This window comes from Danio rerio, chromosome 3 (genome assembly GCF_049306965.1).
Source record: "Danio rerio strain Tuebingen ecotype United States chromosome 3, GRCz12tu, whole genome shotgun sequence".
NCBI lineage: Eukaryota > Metazoa > Chordata > Actinopteri > Cypriniformes > Danionidae > Danio > Danio rerio.
In genome coordinates this window covers 51,877,501-51,902,788 of record NC_133178.1, presented here as the reverse complement: position 1 = coordinate 51,902,788, position 25,288 = coordinate 51,877,501, and the positions used below count along the sequence as shown (strand labels likewise).

The following is a 25,288-nucleotide window of genomic DNA, read 5'->3' as shown; positions in this document are numbered from 1 at the left end:
ATCAGTGTAGATGGATGACGTAATGTCAATAGTCCGTTGATGATGACCTCTGCTGGTTAGTGAAGGGAATAGCTGGGACCGAGCCGGTGACAGCTATAGCCTATGCCGTGGAACTCTACAATTTTGCTTATGACATAGATTTCGAGTCAAAGCACCACGCATCCCAGCATTATGGATATAATTACTATTAGCTAATTATTATTATTGTTATTATTATTAGGCTATTATTATTATTGTAGGCCTGCATTAGTGGACGTAATGTTTTTTTAAGCAAGCAGATTTTTTTTCTTACATGCGTGTGAAAGAGAAAATGAACAGAGAAAATAAGAAAATAAAAAGACGATAAATAATATGCGCCTCACTTTGCGTGCGGATATGCCCATTTATTTAATTAATTTATATAAACATGAGAGTGTTTTACACAAAGTGGCAGTTGGCCAAATATTTGTAACATAGTCAATAATAAATAATAAATAGCCTACTGATAAAGTAAGTTCAGGTGATCACAAGTTCACAATCAGGTGATGTGCTCCACCGGCACGATAATCTTAATATTATTTTGCTATTTTTCATATGCGCACGTTTAGGATTTGAGGTAATAACATTGCCATTATGGTCAAAGAAATCAAAACATTTTTTTCACCCAAACAAAATTTAATAGGGCACTAAAGGCTAAAGAACTTATATTTGCTTTTTGAAGCCTATGACTTCTCACCATATATCTTTTCTAAAGCATTTGGTATAGTGTAAGAGCATGTTTATTACTAAGAAAACTAAATCAAAATTACATTTTAATTAAACACATCACATACAGTAAGCTACTACGCCTACAGTCTGTTTAGTATTGTAAAAAGGCAAAGCTGAATATATGTGTTAAAAGTGCCACCCAGCGGTCAATAGCTGTTGGCGCACCACTTACCGCTGTCGCTGCGGTATGAATGGCGGCAAAAGGAACACATTGAAGTAGTAACATCTGTAATACATTTTTAAAGCACCAAATGTTTATAAACTGTTCTATATTATTGGTAGATTTGAAATAGTCAAAGTCAATTTTCAATCTGGCTTTTACTGATCTGACAAAAACTGTACTCGCATCACTGTCTAAAAAACCTTCTATCTTGTTTCTTCTACTTAAGTAGATATTTTTGCTTGACCAAGTAAAAAATTAAGCAACTAACAATTTCTGACAATATTTAAAACCAAAAATGAACATTTGCTTTGAAATTTTTTCTCCAAACATTACAAACATCTTTTGCAACAACCGAAACAAATTTTCGGTTTGTCAATTGCCAATTTGCCACAGTCTGAAAAACTATGAAAAATGGTTTCTCTCTGCTGACAGAAAGGACATTGATCACTCACATTTGGATTTAACATGGAAATAAAAGCATTAACAGCCAAACCACCATGCAGAATTCTCCATTGCAAATCCCCTACTCTCTTTGTCAACAGTGGTTTCAAGAGTTCCCACTTAGATATGCTTGGCACTTATAGCAGTTTTGGCATGCTGTCCCGGGAGAGAACCCTGAGCTCGGAGATATTTGAGCCCAGGGCTCCCACCCGGTCTAAAAGCATATCAGGAGAACCGAGATCAGGTAGGTCTCGATCGCTCCCCCTTTAGAAGGGGAGAAAAAGGAGGAGATGGGGTGGAAGGGGGGATTCTTCCAAAACGAAGATAGTGCAATGAGGAGAAAGTGATCCATTTATATAAAGCTAGGATCATTCTGATTGGATTATTACTGATTACAGATTAGTGGCCAGCGGTGCACAATCATATTACCTCTGGTCACGACCAATCCTAGATCTGCGTGTTTTGAACCGCTGTCTGCACAAGCTGCTGTTCAGAATGCTCACGCAGAGGCGCATTCTCCAATGCGTTCGTCCTCGGGATTGGTTTGCAGCCATAGACCTGAAGGACACGTATTTCCATGTCTCCATTCTTCCACGCCACTGCCAATTTCTGCGGTTTGCGTTCAAGGGTCGAGCGTGGCAGTACAAGGTCCTCCCCTTCGGGCTCTCTCTGTCTCCGCGGGTCTTCAACAAACTCGTGGAGGGTGCCTTAGCGCTCCTTCGGCTCGCGGGCATCCGCATACTCAATTATCTCGACGACTGGCTGATTTTAGCCCACTTGCGGGAGCAATTGATTGTGCACAGGGACAAGGTGCTTCGGCATCTCCGCCTACTGGGGTTTCAGGTCAACCGAGAAAAGAGCAAACTCGTCCCCGTGCAGAGGATCTCTTTTCTCGGGATGGAGCTGGACTCGATCACCATGGTAGCGCACCTCTCCGTGGAACGCGCTCGCCTTTTGCTGAACTGTCTGAGGGAGCTCGACAGCAAACTAGTGGTCCCACTGATATGAGACCACTTCAGCACTGGCTTCACGATTGGGTCCCAAGACGCGCATGGCACGCGGGCACAAACCGGGTCTCTGTTACTGCGCTGTGTCGCCGCGCCCTCAGCTCTTGAAACGACCCCTCGTTCCTACAGGCCGGTGTGCCTCTAGGACAGGCGTCCAGCCATGTTGTTGTTTTAACAGATGCTTTAAACATGTGTTGGGGGGCCGTGTGTCGCGGGCATGCGGCTGCGGGCCTGTGGAAGGGTGCCCAGTTGCATTGGCATATCAATCGCCTAGAGCTGTTGGCAGTGTTTCTCCCTCTCCACCGCTTTTTACCAGTGCTGGAGCGGCAACACGTGCTGGTCAGGACGGACAGTACGGCGGCTGCGGCGTATATCAACCGCATGGGGGGTATGCGCTCTCGCCGCATGTCTCAGCTCGCCCGCCGTCTGCTACTCTGGAGTCACTGAGATCGCTGTGCACCATTCACGTTCCAGGCACGCTCAATCGTGCAGCCGATGCGCTCTCACAACAGCTGTTACGCCCTGGAGAATGGAGACTCCACCCCGAGTCTGTTCAGCTGATATGGGCGCGATTCGGGGAGGCCCAGATCGATCTGTTTGCTTCCCCCGAGAACGCTCATAGCCAGTTGTTTTTTTTTCCTGACCGAAGGCTCTCTCGGCACGGATGCACTGGCCCACAGCTGGCCTCGGGGCATGCGCAAGTATGCGTTTCCCCCAAGGTCAAGGTCAGGGAGGACGAGGAACAGGTTCTGCTAAATCCTCTTGGGCGCGTGCACGCGGCGCCACTCTAACAGACATCTGTACAGCTGCGGGCTGGGCGACACCCAACACATTTGCAAGGTTTTACAATCTGTGAGTGGAGCCGGTTTCCTCAAGGGTATTAGGTAACCCTTTGGTGATTGAGGAAACAACTCGGTAGGGTGTTGAGACATGCTTGCTGCGCCATTTTCCCTAACACGGAGATACGTGCAAACACCACACAGAAACGGCAACTGACCCAGCCGAGGCTCGAACCAGCGACCTTCCTGCTGTGAGGCAACAGCACTACCTACAACACCACTGCGTCACCTATTCAAAGCATTAGAAAGATAAAAACCAACTCTCCATCACTATCAACAATACACAGAACACTTTCAACAGACCATTTATCCACAAAGGATTATTTGTTAATTTGTAAAATGCAAACTCAATTTTTAGTGGAGCTTCTAACATAACCAAAAAAAAAAATTAAAAACATATTTTGATCCATTTTTCTGATTTTAGTTTTTCCTTGAAATCCATATAGAAAGTTTAGCCACTCAAGACATGTTTTTGTTTTTTCTTGAAAATATTATATTTCTAAATATTTAGCAAAAAAAATAAAAAATAAAATGTTTGTCATACCCCAACTTCCCTGACTTTTGTAAAAGCAATTTGGCGGTTTCATGCTATCTCAAACTATTTCCCTATAAAAATCTCTGTGCAGATTTTAATCTAAAAGCTGCTGTTCTAGAAGATAAGTCAACAAGACCTTGACAATACAGTAGCTTTAATTCAGTGATACCCAGACCAAAAAAAAAATCTAAATTTCTTTCGGCATCTTTTCAATCAAACACTTAGGTGGATTTAATACCATAACTTTATGCCAAAGCACAGAAGCAACTAAATTGTTTGCTATTTAAACCCGTCTGTGATTTGACATCTGAGGGATCCATCATTTCCATTTAGCAAAATTCACAGATATCTTCTGCTATACCTTATTCTATTTTCCCCCACTTCAAACCACTTGGTAACTTAGGAATGTTTTCCTCTCTCCAGTGACCTTGTATTAAAGCTTCACTTTTATCCCAATTGACCTTTGATGAAGAGGCCTTTTCATACACATTTAAAGCTTTAACCGTTTCAAGTACATTATTTTAATTTGTGATAAATATGCTAATGTCATCAGCATAAGCAGAAAGAGGTATACTGTTGGCAAAGAGGTATACTGTTGACTTTTCCACAGGCAGCACAAAGTGTGAATGCCTTTTGTTATGCACACACCCCCTTCCTTGGGAGAATTCTTGGATTATTTAAGGTAAGGTTTGAGAAAGGCTCAGGGCGATTTTGCCTAACCAGATCAGCCCATAACATGGAGCTTACGCTCCATGTTGTGTAGCTATAATTTGAAGTCAGGTATGCATCTTTTCATCTTGGATTTGTCTTTGATAATTTGATGTGTTATTGATTATTTATGAATTGACTGATTGAATTGGCATAATACATTTACCTGACCAATAAATTGTTATGTTTTGAATTATTCAAACAGAGTTCGTGTTATTATCTCTAGTAGATTGTGGTAATTTCATAGCACCACAAGCCCCTGTACAGGTTAGTAGCGGACTAGAACACGGTAGACGGAGCATTGCGGCATGCTATACGATGTCTCTAGAGCTCCGACTAACACATTGGCATTAATTCATGTATACTTAGACTGTAAAAGGCTATCTAAGGGCATAGTCCTTCACCCGATAAACTTATAATACTATTTAGATAGTGTAGTGATTATTCAAAGTTACTAATAGTTTAAGTACGACTGGTCTGCTTAATTCTATAGTAATGATCATTATATGACTAAATAGCTCTGTTTGATTTAGGAGGTAGCAGATCTATGGGGACCGCATAAAAAATATCCTAATCTGAGTAAGTAGGGTTCTGCCTTTTTAGGATAGCGGTCAATCGCCACTGTTAAATGACCAAGACTGACATGCTTGTGCTTAAGAAATTGTATACTCGGCCGGTACAAGATTCAGGATGTTATAGGAATCCCAATGAACGAGAATAACATAAAATGATGAACCGAAGAGAATATTCAATCATAATCTAAACTAATGTGAACGGAAACAAAATAACCTTCTCAATGATTTATAATTGGAGTCAGATAAAACCAGGATAAATATATTAATATTCTAAACCACCTCATACTAAAATTGGAGTCAGATATGAGTTAAGTTTAATATAGATCAACATTGTGCACTGGAAAGACCAAACATGCAGTGAACCTTCATCCTTCAGTGGATACCGTCATTGGACCAACTGTCTGGACTCTACAGAATTAATAAAATGAAAATGTTATGCCACCTAGTGCCATTTTTTAATAGCAGTCTATCATTAAATTGAACATTTACTGAGTATATTCAAAATACTTGAATGTGAAACTGATAAAAGTAAGCTACAATATATACTATTTCTAAAAGTTAAGAAGCTAACTAAGTTTAAAAGTTTATGCAGTAAAGTCTATTTATAATTTTGTATGTAATATCTAATCTATCAAATAGCCCCAATACTATTGTATTCTTTATTTACATCACAAAATGTATACCATTTGTAAATGTGTGTTTAAGACTTCAGACTTGTTAACTGATTTTGTTTTCTTCTTCTAGAGAATGCAATGAAGGACCCACAAATTGAACGTGCTATAGGTTTGTGCAAAAAGGTTGTCGGGTGTTTCAGCTACAGTTGAAAGAGGAAGAGGGATCTTTCTGAGGCACAAAAACAACTCTGTTTACCAGACCACAAGCTCAAGACGGAGTGTTCAACAAGGTGGGGATCTAGGCAGGCTATGGTGAGGAGAGTACTTGAGCAGCAAGCTGCCATCACCTGTCCTGTCCTCTGACCGCAAGGCTATGCACCTCTTTCTGACATGGCAAAACCTGGAGGTCCTGGAGGCTGTGGACAAGACTCTCACCCCACTAGCTGACTTCACAGATGCTCTTTCAGGAGAGCAGTATGTCAGTGTCTCTTCTGTGAAACCTGCTCTCCACCTTTTCAAGTCTTCTGTTTTGGCTGTTAAGGAAGATTACTCTGACCTTATTTGCACAATAAAATCCAAGATTGTGGGGTATCTGGAGGAAAAATATCAAGACCAAAAAACAACCCTCGACCCCAGGTTTAAGATGGCGTATGTCAATAAAGATAACAAAACTGCTGTCCAAAACAAAATACAAGATGAGATGTCAAAGCTAACAACAGTTCAGGTAAATCTAGATATATATAAGGTGTATTACAATGTACAGAATTGTTTAAATTGTTAATACATTATTTTTTAACATGAATAAACTTATTAAATCAACATGATTTGTCCTTCACAGGAAAGTCTGCCTACTATAACTAGCAGTAGCAGTCCTGAAACTAAGACTCGAAAGACCTTAGGGAGTTTCTTCAAACCAGCACAAAGAAACACAGGGCCAACAGATCCAGCCTCACAGCGACAACAATCTGTCAGCATGGAGCTACAGTCTTACCTGTTCTTAAGCAACGCTGACAGTGAAGTCAATCCATTAGTGTGGTGGAAGGCTCATAAGGAGCAGTATCCAAGATGCATTCCTGCAACCAGTTCCCCTTCTGAAAGGGTTTTCAGCACAGGAGGCAACATTGTCTCTTGTCGCCGTTCTGCACTGAAGCCACAAAATGTTGATAGGCTAGTGTTTCCAGTTAAGAATCTTTAAATCACTTCATCTTTAAATCAGATCATTTACTCATAATATGACATAATAGCTTTTTATGCCTTTTTCTTTAAATTATTTCATGATTTTTCAATACATTTATTTTAATTTAAAGAGTATTGTTTCCTATTTACTGCTATTTTACAGCTGTTTGATAATGTTCAGGGGGAAACATTTCAAATAAAAAAGTTCCACAGAATCGTGAGAGAACCGTGATCTTTGTTCAAGCAAAAAAAAAAAAAAAAAAAAATCGTGATTCTCATTTTTTTCCAGAATTGTACAGCTCTACTTTGAAGGGCTCGGTGAGTTTACGGGTGAACACCACAATTATGGTGGTCCGAAGGCAATCCCTGTCAAACATGGCTGTGGAAAAAAATTATCTTGGCATTGCTGGGCAAACTAAAGGATACACTAGATTAGCTGTTGCAAGCAGATGTTATAGCGCCAGTCACTCAGCCCACTCCTTGGGTCAACAGCCTCGTTATCACTGAATAAAAGAATGGGTCATTACGAGTATGCCTGGATACTCGTGACCTTAATAAAGCTATCCTTCGTCAACATTTCTCTATTCATTTCTCTATTATATAACTGAAGATGTTCTGTGTAAGCTTTCAAGAAAGAACATTTTCTCTATCTTTGATGAAAAGGACGGCTACTGGCAAGTCAGACTCGATACAGAATCTTCTCTACTATGCAATAATACGCCATGGGGTAGATATAGATTCAAATGTCTGCCGTTTAGTGTCAAGTTTGCTAGTAAAGTTTTCCAGCAGTACAACAATGAAGTGTATAGAAACATACAGGGTGTACACATTGTAGTGGATTATATGATTGTTGCTGCTGCCACAGAACAAGAACATGATGTCATTGTTGCTGAAATAATGCAGAGAGCAGAAAAACACAATGTGAAATTTAACCCCGACAAGATCAAGTTCAAGGTGAATAATGTACATTTCATGGGCCACATGATAAATCCACAAGATACAGGCAGTAGTAAGCATGCCAGCACCCGAGGACAGACAAGCACTGCAGCGTCTTTTGGGCATGATACAATATCTCGCACCATTTATTAGAGGTGAGGCATTACTGATGGCCCCTCTTAGACAGCTGTTAAGAAAGGACATTACATTCTAGTGGCAACCGGAACATGAGGCCCTGTCTGCACTCAAGACAGCACTAACCAACACACCAGTGCTATGACCCCAACACAGCACTCACCATATAGACAGACACATCCAAAGATTGCTTAGGAGCATGTCTGCTGCAGGAGGGGCAGCCAATAGCATATGCGTCCCTGGCATTAACAGATAGAGAAAAGAAGATTGAAAAGGAGCTGCTGGCGATCGTCTTCTCAATCAAAAAGCAAAAAGGACAGCACACTCCAGTTGCTTGTGAAAACACAAAGGACAGGATGGCCGACACACAGAAATTAACTTGGTCCCTCTATTCATCAGTTTTGGCCTGTCAGACACACTGTGGCCGTGCAAGATGGCATATTACTGGTATATGGTAGAATTCTGATTCCCGAGAAACTACACATCTCACACCAAGGAATGCAGCGCACAAAGGCACATGCCAGAAAATGTCTGTATTGGCCTGGAATGACTAAACACAAAAAGCAGACGGTTGAGATGTGTCCAACGTGCCAACAGTTCCAGCCCAGGAACCAGAAAGAGCCACTCATCTCTCATGAAATCCCAGAGCTTCCCTGGTTAAAAGTAACTGCTAACATCTTCGAAATCAGAAGTCAGTCATTTATTTTGATTGTTGATTACATGTCAAAGTTTCCTGAGGTGATGAACATCAAAGACAAGACCGCAGGGGGTGGTTTTGTCGTACTGCGCCTTTAAGACAAGTTTTTGCCGCCTACTGTTTCTATGTGCCTTCCCGTGTCCTTTAATCTCCTTCCTCGGCTGCGTCAGACAACAGACAGACTTAAAGGAAGTAGGTCTCATGTAGCGTTTGTGAGAAATACTACAGTAAGAGCCTTACTAATCAGTATTTGTTGTGAAGTTGCATTGATGAGTCACATGCAATATCGTTACAAAGTTCACGCGCACACACACACACACACACACAGATACACACGCACACCCGGCTGACACACACACAGATACACACGCACACCGCAGCTGACACACACACACACACACACAGACAGGCAGACAGACAGAGCGCGCTTAGCTTTGCACTGTTATTGCACTCAAATGTGACAGGATACAGGCTAACCTCCACTGCTGTGTGGAAATCTATTATGTTATTGTACAAAATAAACCTGATTTAACGCCCACAAACCAGGACTGAAGTGTCTTCTTTTATACAATAATTGTTCTGACACGCGGCTGTGCTGATGAAGTAAAGCTGAAGTAAATCGCTGTACTTCATTACACATGTCCACTGTTTTAAAACACTTTAAACATGTGAAACTTACTCTTAATCACATTTGATGATGATTGCTGATCCTAGCAAACAGAACAGACCTTTTATTCCCGGTTGCTTTGCGTATGTCTGGTCTTGCTGACATATATACACGTGCAGCTGTCAATCAATTCAGTGGGAAGGGGGACCGCACTCTTATGTAAAGTTGCAGTCGGTCTGAAAACCGCTCTAATTGGTCCACTGATTTTATGTTGTTAAATTGAAAAAAAAGGACTGGGTATGTTTATATCACCCCAATATGATGGTATATACACTATATATACACATGTTTGTCCAAATAGCTTAAAAAGTAGATTTTTTACCATAGGTGCCCTTTAATCGAATCGTGAGACAGAGAGCTGTCACATCAAGCAGCAAAAAAGAGAAGAGGTTAGAAATTCTACATTTCGAGTTACATTCATCATTTTGAGGGTGAGTATTATCATGCTATAAAAAGGAATAGCAATTAAACACTAGCCGTGTGTGTTTTTCACAGTTTATATCGATTTGTATGTTATATTTTTATTAGCTGTGTCATTTCTATCTATCTGTATATCTATCTATTTACATACATGTACATGTTGTGCTTAATATCCATAAGTGTGAACTAGTATGAGTTATTAGCTAACGTTTTACGTTTTACTTTCCAGGTTTCCTGTTAGGATGGAGTGACATGAGAGATCAGTGTGACGTGTTTCAGGTCGATGATGAAGTCAGAGAAGCTGCATAGTTTGAGTGGGAGGCTATTTATTCTCAGGAAATGATGATTACTTTTACCTGTCAAAATGATTACAGATTTGAACAAAACACTCACAACTTCTTATTTAACAATTGTTTAATGTTGTATTTTTTCACATTCCTGTAAGGGAAATGTTTAACATTGTGTCAAACTATTTATATTTATACTGCAGTGCAAATGTCTAAAGTTATGTTTTTACATTGCTGCAGTGCAAATGTCTACTTATTCATATTTACATATTTCAAGGTTTTCCTTGTTCAAAATGAGTTGGAGGTAGCATCCCATTCATTACATTTTTGTGACTTGAAACAAATACATTTTATGTGTTTTATGCATTAAATATAATTAAATACAACCAGTGCTTGAGCATCACTTGGGGTCTGACGGTAGTTGCCTGCCTGATTTTTGTCAAAAGACAGAGGTGGTACATTTGATGGAGGTGAGCATTGCATATTTCTCTATGCATATTATACCCTGCTTATTTACACCTGCAGTGCAAGTATATAAATTTATATATTCTAAATTTATATATTTATATCTTAAAATTCTTATTTATATTTACATTAGTGCAGAGCAATTGTTCACTTAAATTGTTATGTAATATATGTTTGAATGATTATGTTGAAAATTAATGTTTATTATATTGACAACTTTATATTCCTGCAGTGCAGGCAACAACATATAAATTATGTACAGTGTGTGTATTCTTTAATCTTTAGCTCAAGCTTCTACTAATGCACAGCAGGCAAGCCATTGTATAAAACTGGTTGGTGCTCGCTGTAATAGAAAAAGATGATGATTATCCATCTTGTGTTGCTTCATGCTGCGGATGAGATGCTCAGTGTGGACCCTTAGCCATGGCATGGACTGTGTCTCCCTTACAGGTGCTCTTACTCTGGACACGTGTATATATATATATATATATATATATATATATATATATATATATATATATATATATATATATATATATATATATATATTAACTATACTGCAATTTATTGAAGTTAGTGATGGTTAATACTGAGTATGTTGCTGCATTCATTAACAGAAAGTTGTAAATACTACAACATCAAAGTCAAAGTCCCTTTAAGTACTACAATATATACAGTATAGTACAATTTACTATAGTTTAGTTAAAAAAATAACATAATATTATTTAACATAACATACAATTACAATTTGTCACTTCTTTCATCTGGGTTAAATTCAGATACATCATGTTTAATTGTACCTTTAGAACTGAATTACATCAAAAGCAGCATCGAAGCAGTCTCTTTTCAGTCACTCCACCTCCTCACGGAGACTTTGAGCCTGATCCGGTGCATTAATCATCTGCCGTGGGTTGTGGAACTGAACAATAAAGATGTTCCAGATGTTGGGCATCCACTGGCACAGGATCCTCATCAATTTAAGTGTATATCTCCCTTCTTTGCCATGCTCCAAACGTGTTTAGGTTTCGCTGCTGTAAGATTTTACTGTAGAACACGTTAGGCGGAAGCTGAGAGACTGGCTTATATTCTACCGGAAACACGTCAGCAGAGTTTGTGCATAGAGTCTATTGAAAAAATGAAAACAGTGTATGCAAGACATGGCATTCCAAAAGAGCTGCAAGTGTGCGTTCACGTACCCTTCGCCAGCTATGAAATGAAGAAATTCGCTGCAGAGTGGGGCATTAAGATGACACACTCAAGTCCAGTCTATCCTCAATCCAACGGGTTGAAAGAACAATCAAAACTGTCAAACACATCCTGAAAAAGCAGAACAATCAAGAGAGGATCATCAACTTGCTCTTCTCTTGTTGAGAAATACTCCTATCACTGGCACATCCTATTCACCAGCTCAAGTTCTGATGGGAAGAGTCCTAAGGAGCACCTTACCAGTGTCTATTGAAGTCCTGCGACCAGTTACACCCAAAGTTGTTCACCAGGCACTCCAAACCCTGCAAAAGAAGCAAGCGTGCCACTACAACGTAGGTGCAAAATCCTTGTCAGATTTGAATGCTTAAGATACTGTACACATTGAAACAAACAGAGGGTGGCAGCCAGGTCTCATTGTTTCAAAACGAAATAAGCCAAGGTCATACAATGTTGTCAATGAAGCAGGACAACAGTTTCGCCACAACAGACGCCACCTGAACCAATCCTTTTCCCTTACAGATAACATTAAGAGTGCTTGGGAAGAGGATCTTTGTGGTTTGATATCAAATGATCTGTGGGACGATATAAAAAATTGTAATGTAATGTAATGTGTATTAATATAGTGCATTTATTGTGTATGGCCATACACCCAAAGCGCTTCACAATCATGAGAGGGGTCTCTCCACACCCCCACCAGTGTGCAGCATCCACTTGGATAATGCGACAGCTGCCACAGGACAACGGCGCCAGTGCGCTTACCACACACTAGCTATTGGTGGAGTGGAGTGACAGTGATACAGTCAAATCGGTAGAAGGGAAGATTGGGAGGCCATGATCAAAAGGGCTGATAGAGGGACTTTGGCCAGGACACCAGGGTTACACCCCTGCTCTTTCACGAGAAGTACCATGGGATTTTTAATGACCACAGAGAGTCAGGACCTCGGTTTAATGTCTTATCCGAAAGACGGTGTCCACTGACAGTGTAGTGTCCCCTTCACTTTTACTGGGGCATTAGGACTCATACAGACCACAGGTTGAGCTCCCCCTGCTGGCCTTACTAACACCACTTAAAACAGCAACCTAGTGTTCCCTAGTGGTACTGACCAGGCTCAGCCATGCTTAGCTTCAGTGAGTAAACGTTCTTGGGCTGCAGGGTGATATGGCTGTGGTTTCTTAAATTCACTCATCATTAATGTGTGCCCGGCACTCCCTCATTCAATTTAAAGTAGTGCACAAAGCTTATATATATATATATATATATATATATATATATATATATATATATATATATATATATATATATATATATATATATATATATAATTATATTATTATATTTCTAAATTAGCCTAAATATTTAGTGGTACTAGTTCTTTGTGCAATAGATGTAATTGTGCTGAAGGCACTTTATTTCACATGTTTTGGACTTATCCCAACTTATGCCAACTATCCCAAGATTTCTGTAGATTAATATTTGATACGTTATCTGTGATTCTTCATCACAAGCTAGATCCAGATCCACAGGTGGCACTGTTTGGGGTTACTTCATAAGAAATACAGTTGCCTTCTTCAAAGGGTTAAATCATTGCTTTTTTTACTTTATTGGCACTTAGGGCTATTTTGCTAAAATGGAAAGATTCTCGTCTTCTTACTCATGCTCAGTGGATTAGCGAAACTATATCTTTATTTAACAAAAAAATCAGGTTTTCATTAAGAGGGTCGGAGGAGACATTTTTTATTTTTTAAGGTGTGGCAACCTTTTATTGATTATGTGGAAACAATTTGATTTTGCTGTACATATGGTTGGTATGTATGGTTATATATATATATATATATATATATATATATATATATATATATATATATATATATATATATATATATATATATATATATATATTATGGGGGCAAAAGAGTCAGTGAGAGGCAGAGTTCAAGAGGGAGACAGCTCTAGGGAAAAAGCTGTTCCTCAGTCTGCTGTTTTTTGTTCCGGGGGAGTAAAAACAGTCTGTGAGCGGGGATGAAAGGTGTCCTTCAGACTGCTCGGCGCAGTCAGTGTTTTCTCTGGATGTCCTTAATGGCTGAAAGTGTGGTCCCTGTGATACATTGGGCAGTTTTTACCACCCGCTGCAGTGCCTTATGCTCAGCAACAGAGCAGCTTCCATTCCAGACTGTGACGCAGTTGGTCAGGATGATTTCTATTATGCAGCGATAGAAGTTCACCAAAATGGCTGATGAAAGCTGGTTCTTTTTAAGTTGCCTTAAAAAGAAGAGGCATTGGTGAGCCTTCTTGACCAGGCTGGAGGTGTTGGTGGTTCAGGAAAGGTCCTTTGAGATGTGGGTTCTCAGGATCTTGAAAAATGAGACAGGCTCAACGGCCATGCCATTACTGTGGATGGGATAATGTGAGCCTGTTCGTCCCTTCCTGAAGTCCACAATGAGCTCCTTGGTCTTGTTGGTGTTAAGGAGCAGATTATTGTCAGTGCACCAAGTGGCCAGACGCTGTATCTCCTCCTTGTAGACAGTCTCATCGTTGTTGCTGAATAGACCAATCACTGTGGTGTCATTTGCAAATTTGATGATGGTGTTGGATCTGTTCACAGGTCTACAGTCGATGGTAAAAAGGGAGCAGAGAAAGGGGCTCAGTACACAGCCCTGTGGTACACCAGTGTTGAGTGTGACGGTGGTGGAGCAGATGTGTCCTGATCTAACATTCTGAGGTCTGTAAGTCAGAAAGTCGGTAACCCAGTTGCAGAGTGATGTGTCGATATCCAGGTCTCTAAGTTTGATCATTAACTTAGAGGGTCTGACAGTGTTGAATGCTGAGCTGAAGTCAACAAACAGCATTTGTGCATAAGTGTTTTTATTGTCCAGGTGTGTGAGTACAGAGCGCAGTGCTATGGAGACTGCATCTTCTGTGCTCCTGTTGCCACGGTAGGCAAACTGATGTGGGTCCAGTGTGGATAGCAGAGTCTTTTAGATGTGCCAGGACCAACCACTCGAAGCACTTTATGATGATGGGTATGAGTGCTACAGGGTGGTAGTCATTCAGGCATGTTGGGCTGGAGTGTTTGGGCACTGGCACAATAGAGTTGGTTTTAAAGCATGGTGGCACAGCTGCTAGGTTTAGTGACAGGTTGAAAATGTCTGTAAATACCCCAGCGAGCTGTTCTGCACATGCTTTAAGGATGCGCCCAGGAATACCGTCAGGTCCAGCAGTCTTACGCACATTGATCTGACTCAGTGCGGTGTAGACTTCTGAGGAGGTGAGTCTGATAGGTGAGTGGTTGGTTGAGGAAGTGATCCTGGTGTAGGGTTCTTTATTGTCTCTTTCAAAGCAGGCATAGAAGTCATTTAGCTCGTTCAGGAAGGAGACATCTGTGGCTATGGGTGTGGACTGACTGGGTTTGTAGCTGGTGATGGCCTAGATACCCTGCCACATGCGCCGAGGATCAGAGTTGGAAAAGTGCTTGTAACAGTGCTTGGCCTTTTTGATGCCCCGTTTCCGTTTAGCCCTAGAAGTGCTGTAGGCCTGTGCATGCCCTGATCTGAAGGCAGTGTTATGTGCCTTCAGCAGGAAGCGCACCTCCTTGTTCATCCATGGCTTCTGATTCGGGTATGTAGTGATCTGTTTCTGGGTTGTAACACTGTCTATGGTGGTGTTGATATATTCAAGTACAGAGGAAGTGTAACTGTCAATGTCTGTGTGAGAGCCACGTGTGGCCTGGGAACCAAACATACTTCAGTTTGTGTGTTAAAACCTGTCCTGGAGTGTGATGGCTTCGCTGATGGCTTCACACAGTTAATGAGGGGTGAGTACTTGGAGGTAAGGAACAAAGAAAGGTGATGACTGATGGGGGTCACAGTGTATGCTTCAGCCATGTTTGTGTAAACATGGTCTAAGGTTTAGTTTTCCCTTTTGTGGCAAAAAATGTTTTGATAGAATTTGGGGAGCACTTTAAGTTTGAGTGTTAAAAACCCCCGCAGAAATAAAAGCAGCCTCCGGGTGAGCAGTTTGTTGTTTGCTGATGGCTGCATGAAGTTTGTTTATGACAAGCTTGGTATCAGCATCTGAAGGAATATAAGCAGCAGTCACAATGGTGGGTGTAAACTGCCGTGGAAGATAATACGGTTTACTTTTAAACATTACACATTCCAGGTTAGCAGAGAAATGTCTCCCATCGAGGGCGGCGTTTGTGCACCAAGCTTTGTTAATAAAAATGCATAATCCTCCGCCTCTGGTCTTATTGGAGTCATCCGCCGTTCTTTCTGCTCGGAATGTGCCGTTGTTGATAGCGTCAGCGTGTGCTACCATCACAATAGAATTCTATCGTAATGCACTATAACTTAGTGTGAAGAGCATGTTAAATCTTAAATGGACTTTGCAACCAAGTAGTGTTGTGATCACGTGGGCTTTTCACGCTAGCTCTGGACGCTGTTGGATAGAATAGCTGTAACAGAGTTTCAAGCGCATCTTTATTTATCAAAAAATATTTGTTAAAATAAAAAATAAATAAAACTTCTATTTTTTTTTTCATTACAAGAGTGCAAAACGCAGTTTATTTTCAATAAGAGCACAATTTTGTATGACACCATACTTCTTCAAAAATATTTAATGACTTCATAGTTCTGTAAAAGCAAAAATCAAATAGAAATCTTGATTTAATCATAGCAGCATAAACTTTTCAACATTTTGCAATTTTTTTTTCTTCTGCTGATATAGATGGCCATTTGAGCTTTTCCCAATATAACATTTAACAACTGATAATAACCTTTTCATTTTTAGACTTATTTAAAGCCCAAAATAAAAGTTTAGACAGAAAAAAAATCTAAACAAAAAATATTATAAAAATAAAATATAAAAATATCTATCAAACCAAAAAATATCCTTTTGAGTCTTAGACAATATAGAAAAGTATGAAAAACCATTTCCATCTTGAAACAAAAAAGGACATTCACTGTTAACACCAGGATTTAAAACAGATATAAAAGCATTGACAGCAATGATTGCTTGTAAAATGTATCATTGTAAGTCTCCAGCTTTTTAATTTAATGATGGCTTGTACAGTGGTCTCCATTCTGGCTCAACATCGTCACTCATCTTAAAGACAATTTCCCCATGGTGTATCAACTCTTTCATGTAACTCTTTAATGCTCTTTTGTTTAAAGATTTCACAGAAGCTCTATACAGTTTTTTCCCCTATTACATACAAGACTCCAAAAAACGCCTTTAAAATCCCCTAAATCTGGTGAAATAAGCAGATTTGGAAATGGGTCTTTTTCATTAGGTGTACATTTTCCTTTACAGTTAATTTTTATCATGTTTTTATCATGTTTTTTTTTTTTTCTGTAAAGACAGATTGTAACGTTTGTAGTACTTGAGTGACAACTCGAAGTAATCTGACTTTTACAAAGTCAGCAAGAGCCAGCTACTTTGACTAAACATTCAACAGTTACAATCCTAGACTTAATGAATGCTTTAGCCATTTTCCCAGATCTATTTAAAATGTCCAACCGTGGTCCATGAGTCATCTTTTTTTCCAATTTAGCCAAATTGGGAGTATTGGTCCCCTTTTTCCCATTTTCCAAATAACACTGCTTAACTCTTATCCCAATTGATTTTTTTTTCTGAGGAGATTGTTTCAAAATGAGCCAATGTTTTTAATAACATGTTCACATCATTTTGCTTATTTAGCACAACAACAATATCATCAGCATATGCTGATAAGCACATCGAGTTTTTACAACTTTGTAAACTCAACCCTTTTAAAACTCTTCTTAATTTACTTAGAAGAGGTTCAATAGCCAATGTATAAAGTATTTCAGACAGGGAGCACATAAGCCACTGGTAATTGTTATTACACTCTCAATGTCTTTGTATAAAACTTAAAGATATCTAATAAAATCTAAATTAAAACCAAATGCCTCTAAAGTTTTCCATAGGTAGTCATGTTCAACGCGATCCGATCCTTTTTCTTGATCTAAGGAAATCAAACACATATCTACACCCAATATTTTTGAAAATTAAAATAAATCTCTTATTAAATAGATGTTGTCAAAAATCGATCAACCAGGTACACAGTAGGACTGACTGGGATGGATTATTTCCTTCAAAACTCTTCCTAGCCTAATAGCTAAAACTTTGGATAATAATTTATGATCAGAACACAACAAGGATACAGGTCGCCAGTTTTTTTATATTTTCGCATTGCCTTTTTTGACAGAAGGGTAAGGATCGCTCTTCTACAAAGTCTTTCGACTAAATTGTCACTGAGAACTTCCAACAAGTCCTTTCCTATAACTGGCCAAAAAGATTTGTAGAACTCCTCTGGTATTCCATTTATCCCAGGAGATTTGCCAATCTCCATACTTTGGAGAGCTTCATGCATTTATAGCTCTCTTGAGCACTGCATTTGAATCTTCAGAGACTTTTGGCAGTCCCTCATAAAACATTTCTCTATAACCTGATCGCCCTTGTGTTCACAACTATGAAGTTTTTCAATAAAAAACACTGACTCGTTTTTGAACTTCACCAGGATCTGATAAAAGAGAACCAGTCTCAGAAAACAAAGATTGTATAACATGTTTCTGACCATTCTTTTTCTCTAGACTATAGAAGAATTTTGATGGCACATCCATCTGATCTTTACCTTTAAACCGTAATCGGATCAGTGCCTCTTGCGCCTCTTTACTCTTTGTATGTCTGATAAAAGACATTTCTTTTAAAAAAGTCTTCGATGTGTGATTGATTTCTACCTGATGAAATTTTAAAATTCGATCTCTAAAACTTTTATTGCTTTTATTATCTCTTTGTTACATTGAAAGTGTATTGTTGACATAACTGCTTGATTTGGGCTTTGCCAAATTCCCACCATGTATGTACTAACTGAAAACTTTCTTTTTCAATTAAAAGATTTCCCCAAAATAAGTTAAAGTCTTTAAACTGTGCATCACTTAATAAATTTATATTAAAATGCCAGTATGAACTTTCAGTTTAAAAGTATTTAAAACTGCTACACATGTGACCAAAATATGATCAGAATTTTTTTTTTTTATAAATAAACGGAGTTATAAAGCAGTTTTAAAAAATGCTAAAATGGTGCTTAAAAACAATAAAATCTGTCTAATCTTGCTAGTGACAACATGTTATCATGGAAATGTACCTTTGTATATTGTTTTACATTTTCATTTAAGTTTCTTTAAATGTCACATAAATTATTTAATTTAGTTATCTGAATTAATCTATTACATGAAAGCATGTGCGGTTCTATATGATTTCTGTCAATATGGTTTTCTGTACAGTTGAAATCCCCTCCTAGAAACAAGTTTTCCTTACTAATACATTTATCTAAAATGTTAGAGTTTCTAAAAAATCCAATCTTTTAACTGGAAGAGTTGGAGCATATATACAAATAAAGACAAAACTTTCTGCACACAATCTTTCAACACTTCAAATAAATGAGTTCAAATAAATATGTGTCCTAAAATGTTTATAAAATTTATTTGGACGTCTATCTATCCCTGGAGTGCGTCCTGTAGAAAGTCCTGTATTCGGTAAACGTCAGTTCAAAGTCTAAAATTTTTATTTCTTCTTTGTTTAAAACCGGAAAATCTTTTAAAAACTAATTTTTAGTATTCAAGTTTATTTCCTCCGCAGTGTAACAAAGAGGCTGGCATGGAGGGATCCATTTGCTGTATGTTTATTGAATTCAGGGTCAGAAACACAAGCCAAAGAGTTTTGTAAACACTCACATAAAAATCCAGTATATATAGTCGAAAGGCAGGCGGCATAAACTCGTAGATCGTAGAGACAGGCATAGGTCAGGGCTGGCAGATAAATATGTCGCCTGTAAATATGAATATATAGCGCCTAGAGCTCAATATGTCGTGAACCTGATACGCCTCCTCGCTGTCAATGATGATGGGTGCCTGGGCATGTTCACCAACTGCCAACTCCTTCTCCACCTCCGCTGGTCCAGCAGCCAGTTTTAACAGAGAGACTTGGAAAGTGGGACAGTGGCTGCTTTTCTTAAAGAATTTTGAGCGTATTCTGCCCACATAATAAATCTGCTCCAATCCTCCTGATTCTGATGACAGTATGTGCGCAGAAAGCAGGTTATTTCCTGATTCATACGTTCTGTTTGGCCATTGGACTGTGGATGATAACCGGAGGTTAGACTGACATTAATATTCAGACTCTTGAAAAATGCTGCCCATACCCTGGACGTGAACTGGGGTCCCCGATCTGAAACAATATCTTCTGGCATTCCGTAGAAACGAAAAACGTAGTTGCATAGTAACTCCGCTGTCTCCAGTGCTGTGGGTAGTTTGGCGATGGGTATGAGTTTGCAAGACTTTGAAAATCAGTCGATTACAGTCAGAATGGTGGTTTTACCTTGAGAGGGAGGGAAATCTGTGATGAAGTCAATAGCGATGTGCGACCAAGGACGATGTGGAATGGGTAGCGGTTTTAATAATCCTGCTGGCTGTTACAGAGAGTGCAATTATTATTGAATTTTGAGGTATCAGTTTGCATTGTGGACCACCAATAGCGATTCTGGATGAGATCAAGGGTGCCCATTATGCCTAGATGACCGTAACTAGAGTTAGAATGTATCTGTTAAATTAACTTTTCTCTCATGGTGGAAGGAACAAAAGTTATCCCTACAGGGCAATCAAAAGGAATTTGTTGATTTCTCAGTGCCTGCGCGATTTCAGTTTCTACATCCCATGTTATGGGAGCTAGGATGAGTGATTCTTTAAGAGTGGGTTGATCCATTTCCTCTATCTGACTGTCCTCACATAAACGTGATAATGCATCTGCTTTAATGTTTCGGGAACCTGGGATGTATGAAACGGAAAAGTCAAAGCGTGTAAAAAATAATGCCCATCTAGCTTGTCAGGGATTGAGTCTTATAGCTGAACGGATGTATTCGAGATTTTTATGGTCTGTGATGACGGTGAATTTGTGTTTGGCTCACTCCAGCCAGTGTGTCCACTCCTCCATCGCAGCTTTCATTGCCAGTAAGTCTCGATTCCCCACATCGTAATTGCGTTCAACCGAATTAAGTTTGCAAAAAAAAAAAACGCAAATGGGTGAAGTTTGGGTGGATTTCCTTGTCTTTGAGAAAGTATTGCCCCAATGCCTGTGTTGGATGCGTCGATTTCTACAATGAAGGATGAGTCAGGATTTGGATGACAGAGAATGGGTGCTGTGGAAAAGCGTAACTTGAGTCTGGCGAACACGCAGGCCCGTGCAGAAACCGTCCAAAGGGCATGTGCAGGATAAATGTTTTAAAGAGGGGGGGGGGGGGGGTGTTGTCGCGCGCGTACTAAACAGCGGTGTTGTCGGGCACATACTAAAAAGCGGTGTTGTTACGCGCGTTCTGATCAGCTGTGTTAATGCGCGCCTACTGAAGGGCGGGACCGAGGGTGTGTTGCGTCGTGAGGGCACTTTTGATCATTTTGGAAGGGCACTTTCTATCCAAGACTAAAAAGGGCATGTGCACTGTACAGGTTGAGCCCTATGTGTGCATGTGCCTGCGAACGCGTGATCTGCTGCATCATTCCACTGAAGTTTTACGTGGCCTCGTTTGACGAGGGTGGTAAGAGGTGCCGCTACAGTACTGAAGTTTCTAATGAAGCGCCAACAGAAATTAGCAAATCCCAGGAATCTCTGTAACTCTTTCACAGTCTTAGGTTTCGGCCAATGGAGTACTGCATTCACCTTGTTTCATCCATAGCCACGCCCTCTCTTCCAACCACATATCCAAGGAATGAAATAGATGTTTTGTGAAACTCACATTTCTCTAATTTGGCATAGAGTTTGTTTCTAATTAGTCTTTCCAGGACAGCTCTGACATGTTTGATGTGTTCCTCCAGCGAATTTGAATAGATTAGAATATCATCAATGTAAATGATCACCCAACGGTTTAACATATCTGAATATCTCATTGACAAAGGCTTGAAACACGGAAAGACTGTTTGCTAGTCCGAAGGACATGACGAGATATTCATGGTGCCCATTGGCTCTAGAGAACACCGTTTTCCACTCATCCCCGCCCCTTTTTCTAATGAGGTTGTAAGCATTGCGTAGATCTAGTTTGGTGAAATATTGTGCTGACCGTAACTGTTCTAAACCTGCTGGAACTAAAGGTAGTGGATAACGGTACTTCACAGTGATCTCATTCAGACCTCTATAGTCTGAATGATTTAATTAATGATTTAATTTTTTCTGGCTCAGATGTATATTCTCCATTATTGTTTCTCAAACCTAGCATTTGATTATTCTTTGTTTTCTTATTATCCAGGTTGGAAAAAAAGGAAGTAGGTCCATCCATATCTCTCAATGAGACAAATATTCTTCTCACAAGAGCCCCTTTTACCTTTTTATTCAAAGTTGAGCTTAGATCTAACTTTCTTTCTGTCTAGTCTTGTAAATTGGCAGGCCCATCATATTCTTTTCAACAACAAGGATTTATTTTTTCAGCTCCTCGAAAGTCTATGTCTATTTCCAATTGGATGTTTTCATAGAAGAAACTGAGTACAGAATTATTTAATGTGGATCAATAGCTGTGTTTAAAACTTTAAAACTCTCTCTCTCTCTCTCTCTCTCTCTCTCTCTCTCTCTCTATATATATATATATATATATATATATATATATATATATATATATATATATATATAGTTACACACAAGCATATATATATATATATATATATATATATATATATATATATATATATATATATATATATATATATATATATATATATATCATTCACCTTTACCCAAGTATACTGTTTCATTGAAGAATTATTTTTCCTCCATATTTCTTTATATTTATGAGTTTTAATGTTATTATTTTGACACTTTAGATCAGGGGTGCTTAATCCTGTTCCTGGAGATCTACCTTCCTGTACAGTTTAGCTCCAACCCTGATCAAACCCACCTGAACCAATTAAATAGGACTTGAAATCCACTTGATAATTACATACAGGTGTGTTTGATAAGGGTTGCAACTGAAATCTGCAGGAAGGTAGATCTCCAGGAACAGAATTGGCCACCCCTGATTTAGGGCAACCAGAGCTGGAAACACTCCATTAAAGAGATTGTTGGGCTTTTTTTTTTTATTATTCCAGAGGTTTACATAATCCTGGACTAGGCCGTATCCTGAGCAGTTGCTGTGGTGGTCAAGGAGGAGTGGAGAGCATGAGACTGATCCATTGACAGACGAGTTCTCGCATTGATCTTGAAAGGACAGCCTATACACCAGCTGGTGACCTCTCCCACATACAGCTTCTCCACGAAGGATGTCCAGCCTCCGGCACCTAAACTGCAGCTCTGCACAAGACGTTTAACCATAGGACAAATGGTCATGCCCAGCTGAGCCTGGTTTCTCTCTAAGTTTTTTAATTCTTCATTTTCGCCAATTGGTAAAGTTTTTTTTTTTCCTCGCCGCTGTCGCCACTGGCTTGGACTGACATTTCAGTTTACTACAATCTTCTATGTGAAGCTGCTTTGACACAATCTACATTGTAATAGTGCTACAGAAATGAAGTTGAACCAAATTACCACCTGAGTTGCTTAAGCTGCTACAACCACCAGAGCTCTTATTGCTAGGGCTGCCACCACCACCACCAGTTCTGCCAGATTCTCCTTCACTCTCAGAGCTGCCAGAATCTCCTTCGCTCCTAGAGGGGCGCTCTGTCACAAGCACCAGCAATCCAGCAACTGCGGATCTCAAGACAACTACACACACTATCGAACCGTCATGCGCCTCGCATGTTCCAGATAACAATTAATTACATACACACAGCCAGAGGATTTGTCAAGGATTGATTACAGCACACACACATACGCATCAGTCTTCTTTACTGTTTTTGTGACATTATAATGCATTTCCTTTGCCTTGACTCGCTTTTGTTCTATTCATTATGTTGCATACTGTCTGTACAAACCATTTGCCTGTTATTTGACCATGAATCTAGATTACCTATATGTATCTGTTTGACCCTGTTGACCGTTGCCTGCCTGGCCATTCTCATAATAAACCTGCATTTGAATTCTCAACTTCATTGTCAGTGTCTTCACATGACAGTGTTCTGTGTACTGTGCTTTGAAAGTGTAAGGCTGTGAGCAAACACTGACCCATTAGCGGAGATACAGCAAAATAATATTAAGATTCCCATTCCTGTTCCTGTTTAAATAAATATTTATATATAATTTGTGGCACTCTCATTAATACAATTATTAAGATATATTAAAAATCTGTGACCATTCATTAAGAAAAAAGAAAAGAAAGGATCACTACTTCTATTTGATCCTTTTGATGAATTGCCTATATTGAAAATTTACAAACAGTTTATCGATACCGCCTACCCCTACTGGGGTCCTACCTTCCCCAGAAATAGGTTACAAATATGTTTGATTGCTTGGTGGTCCAACCAGTTATTAATTTTAGGGAGCAAACACTTTTTCACAGACTTTTTATTTTGTTTTCGCTTAGTAATAAAAACCTTTATTTAAAAAATGCTTGATTTGTTTACTTGTTAAGGTTTTTTTGTTAACAAAAATGCAAAAATTAAATAGTAAATATGACTTAAGAAGCAACGCATTTTATCTCGCACCACAGGGCATGTTAGTTTCCAGTAAGACATTTTTAAGTCTATAATCAGTTATACTGTTTTCATTCATTCATTCATTTTCTTGTCGGCTTAGTCCCTTTATTAATTCGGGGTCGCCACAGCGGAACTTATTCAGCAAGTTTTTTACGCAGCGGATGCCCTTCCAGCCACAACCCATCTCTGGGAAACACATTCACACACTCCTACACTACAGACAATTTAGCCTACCCAATTCACCTGTACCGCATGTCTTTGGACTGTGGGGGAAACCGGAGCACCTGGAGGAAACCCACGCAAAGGCAGGGAGAACATGCAAACTCTACACAGAAACGCCAACTGAGCCGTGGTTCGAACCAGCGACCTTCTTGCTGTGAGGCTGCGCCACTGCCTCGCCCTATACTGTTTTATTATTAATAAATGTATGTTATACTCACAGATAAGACCAGCTGTAGTCCCATGTCTTTGGTCTCCAGTCTTCTGGACCAAGCTGGACTGCCAGCTGGAAAGCTGTGGTGAACATCATATGTGCAACCATCCCAAAAAGACCTGGAGTGCAGAAGAATTACAGAGCGCTAATAATTATTCTGAGTATGAGTTTCAGTATAATGATTGAAAGTTTAAAAAAACAACTTGTATGTAGTATTATTACATTCTTGTACCGTTCATTATATTGCAATAACTGTCAAACTTACTAGAATATTACAATTGTAGAAAAATTAACTCAGTTCATGAATATTAATAATCAATAATAATGGGTTATTATTAATCATTAATATTCCGGCTTAACCTTCTGTCAATTTGGTTAAACAAATATGTAAATATATATGATTCCGCCTGCTCGACCGAGCGGACTATAAGATTATGAATATTAATTATCAACAATAATGAATTATTATTGATCATTAAAATTCTGAATAAATTAATTTTTATTATCATGAGTAATTATCATTATCATGATGCGCTATCCAAAAATGTCAGCAGAAACCCATCGTTACAAAACATGGGGGGGGGGGCGTGGGGGGGTTTAAAAGTACATCAACATA

General features: G+C 39.3%; 1 protein-coding gene and 1 long non-coding RNA gene across 7 annotated transcripts in view; one reads left to right on the top strand and one right to left on the bottom strand.

The window, feature by feature from the left end:
• gsg1l2a (gsg1-like 2a) overlaps window positions 1-25,288 on the bottom strand; it is a 172,995-nt gene that overhangs the window by 22,006 nt on the left and 125,701 nt on the right. For all 5 annotated transcript variants that reach the window (XM_073945008.1, XM_009299754.5, XM_073945007.1 and 2 more), the window contains one exon: window positions 24,680-24,791. In XM_073945008.1, the coding sequence (XP_073801109.1) occupies window positions 24,680-24,791 (112 nt within the window). The remainder of the gene's footprint in view (window positions 1-24,679; window positions 24,792-25,288) is intronic.
• On the top strand, window positions 10,393-23,691 carry LOC103910328 (uncharacterized). Of its 2 annotated transcripts, XR_012401224.1 has the most exons (3): window positions 10,393-10,417; window positions 10,698-10,862; window positions 22,761-23,691. It is a non-coding gene; the product is annotated as an uncharacterized lncRNA (long non-coding RNA). The 2 variants fall into 2 exon arrangements; XR_001798027.2 differs by lacking the exon at window positions 10,698-10,862.